This window comes from Marmota monax, unplaced genomic scaffold, assembly GCF_021218885.2.
Source record: "Marmota monax isolate L192 unplaced genomic scaffold, Marmota_monax_Labrador192_F-V1.1 WCK01_AAM20220418_F8-fsc00842, whole genome shotgun sequence".
In the NCBI taxonomy this organism is placed as follows: Eukaryota; Metazoa; Chordata; class Mammalia; order Rodentia; family Sciuridae; genus Marmota; species Marmota monax.
Genome location: NW_026693497.1, coordinates 125,031 through 135,531, shown reverse-complemented (window position 1 = coordinate 135,531; position 10,501 = coordinate 125,031). Strand labels below are relative to the sequence as shown.

General features: G+C 37.7%; 1 protein-coding gene and 1 pseudogene across 1 annotated transcript; one reads left to right on the top strand and one right to left on the bottom strand.

Annotated features, from left to right (window-relative positions):
• The first annotated feature begins 819 nt into the window (after positions 1–819).
• On the top strand, positions 820–1,480 carry LOC124102143 (putative gustatory receptor clone PTE01; annotated as a pseudogene).
• Positions 1,481–3,460: 1,980 nt separating this feature from the next.
• On the bottom strand, positions 3,461–8,334 carry LOC124102142 (putative gustatory receptor clone PTE01). The gene is made up of 2 exons (XM_046458357.1): positions 8,303–8,334; positions 3,461–4,403 (listed from the first exon to the last, which is right to left on the bottom strand). The coding sequence occupies exons 1-2, from the start codon at positions 8,332–8,334 to the stop codon at positions 3,461–3,463; spliced, it is 975 nt and encodes a 324-aa protein (XP_046314313.1).
• Positions 8,335–10,501: the final 2,167 nt, after the last annotated feature.

Here is a 10,501-nt window from a genome sequence, read left to right as displayed (position 1 = left end):
GACACAAATAAACATATACACAACAAGAAAATTCAAAAGCACTAATATTTCATTATCAGTGAATCACTGATGGGGCAATGTTCCCTAAGACTGATGATATTGGTTATGTACATTCATCTTAAACATATTAATAAAAATTAGAGTGCAACACAAATAATAATTCAAGCTATCTATTACATTAGTGTTGAAACACATACAAAATTTGAGTGAGGACTTCATTCACAGAGGAGGGGAAATAGAATGCACGAGAAGCAGAAAAACTCAGGGGAAATAAGTAGTGCATAATATTTTCTGATGTAAATGATTAGTGTACCAAAATAAGTGAAAAAAGAAAGAAAAGGTGGAGGGAAGGAATTCCATGAAAATAGAAGAGGTATCAGAGAGTAGAGGAAGGGGATTTAGGGGGAGAAAGGAAGGACTGGGAAAAGGAGGAGCCTGGGACTGAGCCAGACCAAGCTCTCCTTCCTGCATATGCAAATATACCACCGTGAATCTCACTTTTCCTTATATCCACAAGACAAACATATGTGTGGTGTTTAAATATTCTAGGCTAATGTACTGGGTAACATTGCGTTCATGCTTGCATGTATTTATTGGTCTCCTTTTTCCAACACATTTTTCTTTTTCAAAAGGTGCCCAAGCAAAACTGAACTGAAAAATCTAACACTTGTCTCAGAATTCCATCTCATGGAACTGTCAGAGGACCCAGACCTGCAGCCCCTCCTCTTTGGACTGTTCCTGTCCATGTACCTGGTCACAGTGCTTGGGAACCTGCTCATCATCCTGGCCATCAGCTCTGACTCCCACCTCCACACCCCTATGTACCTCTTCCTCTCCAACTTGTCCTTGGCTGACCTTGGTTTCATCTCCACCACGGTCCCAAACATGATTGTGGGCATCCAGACTCAGAGCAGAGTCACCTCCTATGTAGGCTGCCTGACACAGATGTCTTTTTTTCTCATTTTCGGGTGCATGGATGATATGCTTCTGACTGTGATGGCCTATGACTGCTTTGTGGCCATCTGTCACCCCCTCCATTACCAAGTCATCATGAACCCTTGCCTCTGTGGCTTTTTAGTTCTGGTGTCTCCTTTGCTTAGCCTTTTGGAATCCCAGCTCCACAATTTAATTGCCTTATACTTTACCTACTTCAAAAATGTGGAAATTGCTAATTTCTTCTGTCAACCTTCTCAGATCCTTAGTCTTATCTGTTTTGATACCTTTACCAAAAATGTTGTCATGTGTACTGTTGGTACCATCTATGGCTTTCTTCCTTTTCTCTTATTATAAAATTGTTTCCTCCATTCTGAGGATCCCATCCTCAGGTGGGAAGTACAAAGCCTTCTCCACCTGTGGGTCTCACCTGGCAGTTGTTGGCTTATTTTATGGAACTGCCATTGGAGTGTACCTTGCTTCAGCTGTATCAGACTCTCCTAGAAAGATTGCTGTGTTCTCCATGATGTACACTGTGGTCACCTCCATGCTGAACCCCTTCATCTACAGCCTGAGGAACAATGTCTCTCTCCATATCACACAAGTAAAATTTCCATTTATATGTAAGTGGAGGATATTTATTTGACTTCAAATAATTTATGCATATTTAATTTTACTACTAAAATATATTTGTTGTCCAAATTTATCAACTATTTCCTCTTATTATGAAGTTATACAATTGCCATATCTCTGCAATCTGTTTAGTAATCATCCTTCCATGATAAATCACCAAGAAATTTCATCTTCAGCAATATTTCTATTTGGCTCCTGAAGACATAACCCTTTGGGAAGTGAACATTTTACTCTCATATCATTGACCCACTGGAAGTGTTAAATCTTCCCACCACTCTGTGCTCATATGTTTAATGAAAATGGGGAGAGCACTGCCCATCTCTATACCAGGCATGGCACCCAATGTAAATCTGGAACTTGATAAATATTGGATCATTTTGGTATTTTTCAAATAAAGAATCCCCAAAAGCACTGGAGTTTAGAGTTATGTGAATTTTAAAATGTGCCTTAGTCCTATTCATGAATACACCTGTATATTTGTGCCACATTTTTATTATATGCCCATAAAAATCTCTGCCATGATCTTTGAACAAATGAATTTGTAAGGGCTATGAAGCAGAATTATAGAGCCCAGGTGTCCAGTTTAACTTACTTTAGTTCTATGGAAAAGGGATGGAAATGCAAATTCAAGGCACCAAGTTTTTTGAAGATGCGGTGATTATGGTCAATGCCATGTGAAGAAATAATGCTTCTGACATCTCCATCATCCCCTGCAGCATTGACTCAGTTCCACTGCATTTCTCCTAGTTTATGACCAAGGAATGCCGGTCTGATGTCCCTCCCCTGCCAAGTTCCAATGTCAGCTCAAGTAATGTCCACAATTGATATGAGTGCAAATTGAGACAGGATCTTCCTCTTGGGAGAAGAAACAGTTATGAAGTCCACAGAATTAGAACCATCCAACTGAAATTTGATAGCACAGACTGATTATTTACTGATACATAACAGCATGCTCAATGAACAGAGCTCAAAACTATGCAAATTGGAACAAGCCAGTCTAATTGTTAAGTACTTCCTAACATTAGTCGAGAAAGAAAAATAAAACTGAACATCCAAAAAAGGTTTTGGAGTCTTTCTCTACTTGGGAGCACACTGGTGTCTAATAGTCACTGGTTTTCTTCCTTTTTTAAAAAATTTAAGATCCATTATGTTCACATTTGCAATTGTGGCAAAATATACACAATGAAAATTACAATTTTGACCATTCACAGTGACATCAATTACACTCATATTATTGTAAAACTATCACCAGGTAATGTCACCAGAACTCTTTGTAAGATCAGGTGAGGCGGGCAGCGACCAAAGGAGGCAGATTTAAAAAGGCCCCTGAAGAGGTTTTATTTGAGACTTGCTCCCGGGTGGAACTCGATCAGACCCACAGAGTGGACAGGAGAAGGGTCTGAGGAGAAACCGTGTGGAAGCTCGCCCGGACTGGATTTTTATGGGGCTTACAGGGAAGGGAAGGGCTTGGTACAGGAAAAGGTGTTTTTAGGGTTCCTTGTCCCATTGTAGTTGGTCAGGGGAGTTGGCTGAACTCCAGGATTGTCCAGGGGGTCCTGCTGATTGACAGGTGTTAGTCCGGAGATCCCACTGATTGACAGGTGTTACTGTGGGCACCTGATTGATGTTTCTTTCCTGTGAGGGCTGCTTTGTTGTAAGTCACCACCACTGACCTAACACTCTTCATCTTCCCAAACTGACACTTCATAAGCATTTTCAAAACTCCTCATCAACATTTTACCCCAACCCTGATGACCACCATTCCAGTATGAAACATAAGAAATTAAATATATTAGAAAACATAATCTGACCCAAAAATCAGGATTTATAGGTCTAGATGTTATGTATTTGCTTTGCCAAACTACATATCAAATGGATGTCAGTGACCAGGAGGTTAGAATATGCTATTACAAAGCCTTTTCATGGTGTTATTAATATCTCTGTTCCTCAGACTATGGATAAAGGGGTTGAGCATGGGAGTGACAGCTGTGTATATCACTGAGGCCACTGCATCCTTTCTAGAAGAATGAGACACAGCAGTGCCCAGGTACACCCCAAGGCCTGTTCCATAAAATAAGAAAACAATGGATAGGTGAGACCCACAGGTGGAGAAGGCTTTATATTTCCCACCCAGAGATGGGATGTTCAAAATAGAGGAAACAATTTTATAGTATGAGAAAAAGATCCCTGAGGTGGGAACAAAGCCAAATATGGCACCAACAAAATACATGAATATGTTATTAGTGGAGCTGACAGAACAGGAAAGACTGAGGACGTGAGAGGGATCACAGTAAAAATTTTTCATTTCCACACCTTTGAAGCAGGTAATCTGTAATGCAATCAAATTGTGCAATTGGGATCCAAAGAGGCTAACCAGAAAAGACACCAAAACTAGAAAGCCACAGAGGCGAGGACTCATGATGACTGAGTAGTGCAAGGGGTGACAGATGGCCACAAAGTGGTCATAGGCCATCACAGTCAGAAGCATGTCATCCATATGGACAAAAATGGCAAAAAGGGACATCTGTGTCAGGCAGCCCATGTAGGAAATGGCTCTGCTGTGAGTTTGGATGTTCACCAGCATCTTTGGGACCCTTATGGAGATGAAACCAATGTCAGCCAAGGACAGGTTGGAGAGGAAGAAGTACATGGGGGTGTGGAGGTGGGAGTCAGAGCTGATGGCCAGGATGATGAGCAGGTTCCCAAGCACTGTGACCAGGTACATGGACAGGAACAGTCCAAAGAGGACAGACTGCAGGTCTGGATCATTTGAGAGTCCCATGAGCTGGAATTCTGAGACACATGTTAGATTGTGTTGTTCTTTATTGGTCAGATACCTTTGAAATGGAAAGAAAGTAGGAGATAAAGGAAATAAAGTATCAGGCTCCATTACTGTGTATATTTTAATTCAAATATTTATGATTAAATTCTTCAGACTTGATTCATTAATATCTAACATTTGTGAGAAACCTAATCTTCTTGCAACATTTATTGTTGTTTTCTGTATTGTTCAATTCCTTCTGTATACATGTACTTATTTTCTAAGTACCAAGACATACCCAGGGCCTCTTCAATGCTAGGAAATTGCTCTAACCTGAAGTATATGCCCAGAACTTTTTGTTTTATTGTGAAACAGGGTATCACTAAGATACTCAGTCTGATCTCCAAGTTTCTATCCTCCTGCCTCAGAGGAGATGGGCATCAAAAGATTGTGCCACTGCACCCTGCCAACCCACCTACTTTAGAGACATTCAACTGAACAATTGTAGAAGACCAGGACACAAGACATAACAAGACTACAAGTACAGCAACATGCAGCCTCTTCTCTAGGAAAGAAAAAGCATAAGAAATATCTTTCCCTCTTTCAAGAAGGAAAAAATATTTTAATTAAAGGGAATTAAAAAGCACATATCTTATTATATTCTAAGATAGTGGTGCAAATTCCTTTGATGTAGAATATAGTAGAATATGTATATATTACAAAAAAAACCCAGAGAGCTGCATAATCTAATGACTAAATTAAGTTGTTTCTTCACAATCAGGACAGATTCTTATGGGGTCCTAACCTGCATGATTTCCCAACTTCATGGATGGAAGTACTCAGTCATGCATTGTTTATCTTTTTAAAAGTCATCCAATATATTACTTCTATTCTTGGCTTAGAAAGAGTCAAATTTAAATAAACATGAATTATTTAACTGCACATTATCACTTACATCATGGACTAGATATCTGGTAAAGGTGTACACCGCACCTGTCAATGATAATAGTGATATGTTAGAAGTACTTTGGAAAAGTAATCCTGAATAAGGAGAGCAATGCTGGAGGAATCACAATACAGGACCTAAAATTAAACTACAGATATGTAGTAACAAAAACAGCATGCTATTAGCATCAAAACAGGCACAAAGACCATTAGAATAGAATACCCAGAAACAAACTGAAAATGTACAATCATCTGATGCTCAACATATCCTTAAAGAGTTGTCAAAAACATACATTGAAAAAAAGATAGGCTTTTAACACATGGTACTGGGAAACCTGGATATACATATGTAGAAGAATGAAGATAGAGCTCTATCTCTCATGCACAAAAATTAACTCAAAAAAGAGCAAAGACCTAGGAATTAGACCAGAAATACCATGAGTGCTACAAGAAAGCATGGGGTCAACACTCCAACACATTGATTCAGGCACCAGTTTCCATAAGAAAACGCATACAGTTCAAGAAACAAAACCAAGAATCAATAAGTACGATGACTGCACATTTAAAAAAAATCTGTCCAGCCAAGTAAATAATTAAAAGAGTGAAGGGAGAGCCTACAGATTGGGACAAAATCTTTGCCAACCGCTGCTCTGACTGGAGATTGAAATCCAGAATATATAAAGAACTCAAAAAAACTCAATACCAAAAACAAAAATTCAACTAATAAATAGGCCAATGAAAGAAAAAGCATTACTCAAAAGAAGAAATACAAATTGCTAATAAATATGTGAAAAAATATTCAACATCTCTAGCAATCATACATCATAGAAATGTAAGTCAAAACTACATTGAGATTTCATCTCACTCAAGTTGGAATGACTATCATCAAGAATCCAAATAACAATAACAAAAAGAATACAAATAACAATAAGTTCTGGTGAGGGTGTGGGGGAAAGGTGCATTCATACATTTCTGGTGGGACTGCACCTTAGTAGAACCATTCTGGAAATCAGTGTAGAAGTTGCTCAAAAACTAGGAATGGAACTACCATATGACCTCACTATCCCACGCCTATTTATCTAAAAGAACTAAAATCATCACACTATACTGACACAGGCACATTAATGTTTATAGCATTGCAACTCACAATAGCCAAGTTATGGAACCAGCCCTTGTTCCACAGAAGAATGGATAAAGAAAATGTGGTATATGTACATGGTGGAGTTTTACTCAGTCCTGAAGAATGATGGAATCACAGCATTTGCTGGTCAATGAACGCAACTAGGGAACATCATGCTAAACAAAATAAACCACACACAAAACGTCAAAGGCTGAAGGTTTTCTCTTATGTGCAGAAGCTAGGAAAAAAAAGTAAAAAAAGAGGATCCTCAGCAAAATGAAAGGGAGATCAGCGGAGTAGAGGAAGAGTATTAAGGGCAGGGAGGAGGGATGGGAAAGAGAGGTATTGCAGAAACTGACCAAATCATGCTAGGTACATATATGAATGTACCACAGTGAATTCCAATTTATGTATGTCTAAAAAGTGACAATTAAAAAATAAATAAATAGAAGAAATAACAGTGGAGTAAGGGGTTAAGGGAAGGGGGGCAGTAAGGGAAGGAGATACTACTTGAGATTGAAATGGAGAAAACTATAAGTATTCATGAATATGTCAAATGAACCCACAATTACATAACACTATAATGCACTGGGGCTGGGGATATAACTCAGTTGGTAGAGTGCCTGCCTTTAAGCACAAGGTCCTGGGTTCAATCCCCAGCAACACACACACACACACACACACACACACATACACACATATTATATATATATATATATATATATTTTATATATATATATTTTCATATATATTTTTCATATAGCTATGTTCATATATATTTTCATAATGGATGTTCATATATATATCCATATATGTATAATTCATATATATATACATTCATATATATATTCATATGTGTATAATATTTTGAATTTTTTAAATTTTAGATAGTTTTGTTCATATTAACCCAATAAATATCTGGTGAAGAAAATAACTCTGCATTGTTGATTAATATGATAATATTTAGTGACCTCTACTGTTCTTCACTGTTTTTCTGATCATAAGCCCTCTCATTTAAATTGAGAACTTTAGCACCAAAGTTGTCCCCGAAGCCCAGGTTTCAGTCCCAAACATTTTTTTAACAACATGCATCTTCACATCTATCTCTTTGACACATGGATCAAATTTTTTTTTCACCTACATGAAGGAAACTCAGGTTCATTACTTTGTCAGGTTTCATGATGTTTTAGTTAGGATAAAAGGCAAAAGTACAGAAACTATTATAAATACACATTGGCCAATATGTCATATGGAAATAGGAATAGCAATTATCTAGCTCATAGAGTTGGTGTAATTATTTTTAATTATTAAATTTCTTAATTCATGTTTCTCCATCTCATGTATTGGTATATTTACCTGTGTAAATTTTAAAATACTTAAATATCCTGGCTCAAACCAAAATCAATTTCATCAGAATCTCTCTCTGTGAAGTTCTTGGTGGGCATTTCTTAAATCAGAGTTGAGAACTGCTGTCTTAGAACATATCCTGGCTTATAGAAATTGTGCAATGACATCACCTGTTGTTTCTGTGAATAAAACTATCAATTTGAAAAATATAAATACTTAGTCATATTATTTATACTACTAAAAGTTCATCAAGATTTGAGCTATCACCTGTGAAATTTGCCCTGTTGGTGTGTCTGCGTGATTCCACTCTCCAGCCAGCTCTCATCCAAAGGCAGCTACAGTCATTAATGGAGTGGCGGATGGTTTTGTTATGCATGTTTCCATGTCAGCATAGATTTCTTAAAAATATATACATGGTTTTCTTAACATACCTCAAAAGTACCTAAATTTCATGATCATAGTGCAGAACACAATACCTCTTGCCCCTGGAAGTGTACTACTTGACATCAAGTTTATCTTTAAGTCTCTCTGTGAAGTACATATTTCCATTTCTAATGCTTTACCTGATGCACAGCATGACCTGAAGGAAGGTCATGGTAGGTTTATTACTATGAAAACCCTTCCAAAAATTCTTGTACCTGTCTCCATTTTATACAGTGAGAATTGCAATCGAATATATGGGTGGGAGATAGTTCTTTGGCTTCCACAATTGATGCCTATTCAATTATATTACTGTAACTCAGGTACATGTATTGCCCTAACAAAAAAAAAAAATCAGTCATTGAAGTATGCATCTACTCTGTGTTAATGTAGAACATTAAAAATATCCCTAAGGTGCATCTAGTAATAATCATTCCCAGATAACTAGTGAATAATTTAATATTGAATTGGGATTATTATTTCCATTTGATTCCAATAAAACAGTGTGGCACTGATGCCTCTACAAGACCATGCAGATGAATTCCAACAATCTACATGGAAAACTAAACTATGCAGCCAGCATCAGGAAGTTCTGCATAATCCTTCATAGTGTTACAGTAACCAGCTTCCTCCTGCCTACCTTCTGCATCACTTTCATAAGCATTTTGAGGTACTTAGGAAATTGTTTTAAGGGATGCATTTCCTGCTATCATGAAAGATAGTTTATGGGAAGAAAAACAATAGGGGGAGGACATCATACACCAGGACCCTCCCACAACCAGGTGTATGAACTCACAGTCCTCCTAGCTGAAATTTACACATTGGTGTCCTCCCATCTGGCAACCCAAACTTGTGTTTGTCCTGATGAGAAGACAAGGTTCTCATGGGCTTTTCTCCATCTGGGTCTATCTTAGCACTTACTGATTTATGCTGCATCTCTGCTGGGCCATGGCCAATTAGTGCACATCTAATATCTCCCCAATGCCTGGGGCTCAGTGAGCATCAGCTCCAACCCCAGGATTGATATTAAGGGAGTCTTAGATAGGAGCTTCCTCATGCAGACAGCCATGGGAGGAGGAGACACTGGTATGGAGCCCACTGGATCTGAAGCATCACTGAGGGCTTGGAGGCACTGGCTGATTATTGATTATATGACCATGGAGGCTCAATGCACAGAGATCATAATTATTGAAATTTCTAAGGTTTTCAATCCCTAAGGAGTTCATAATATTAATGGAAGAAGCATAGAAGGGCAAAACAAATGTCCACAAATGTATTTCAGCTCATCTTCTATCGAAGAGGAAGCTCATGTGTATATTTAATCTCTTTCATTCATTTTTTTCTAAAGATTTATTTGCTTTTTATTTCTATTTCCTTATTATGAATATTAAATTTCAAACAGTTTACATTTTTTACCATTGTCAAGTGCAGAGCTCAGAATTATTAATTACTTTCACCCCATCCTCCAACTTTCTCCATCATCCATCTCCTGAAATTTAGCATCTTTCCAAAATGAAATATTTTGCACTTTTTAAAAAACTCCCATTCCTCTTTCCCCAACACTGGCTACCACCATTCTACCATAAACTTAATGAGAAATGTGATGAACCCAGCCTAATTCCGTCTCAAGATTGGGAGTCATCTCATCACAAAGTCATGAAAAGTTAATTTCTGTTTTACTATAAATTATTACAATTTCTAAACTTGTTGGAATTACTGCCTGTGCTCTGAAATCACCTATGCTTGGTTTTTCCTGACCAGATAAAACACTTTCTAAAACCTCAGTAGCACCTCATAAATTCTGATGTTGGGATCTAAATTTATTTCCTACCTTAAAATGTTAAGCCATGTAGATCATTAACCTAATATCAGCCTTTGTATTATGTTTGTCAAAATTCTGTTATCTGTAAATTCTCAAGACAGCCCCCTTTGCAACTTTTTGTTCTATAAAACCTTATTCCTGGAAAGCTGGGGTGCTGATCTCTAGCCCATGTTAGGGGAGACAGTTGCTGATTATCTCTCTTTACACAAATACAAGCTTGATTTAATTTGATTTAAAATTGAGTTAGTAATCTTTTCTTAGCATCAGGGTTCAACAAATTAAAGACATTAAACTAGAAAAATAATGTTAATGAACAGGCAGGACTGGCAGAACTGCATGTTTAACTTTGTTGCATTTTCAAACATACCTTAGAGTTCAATGTCACCAATACTGTGACATGACTGAACCTGCCTGGGGAGCATGTAACTTCTTTCTTCCTCAGGCTGTAATTGAAGGGATTTAGCATTGGGGTCACCAGGTGCCTATGACTGAGGCCACCAAACACTTTCTAGGGAAATGT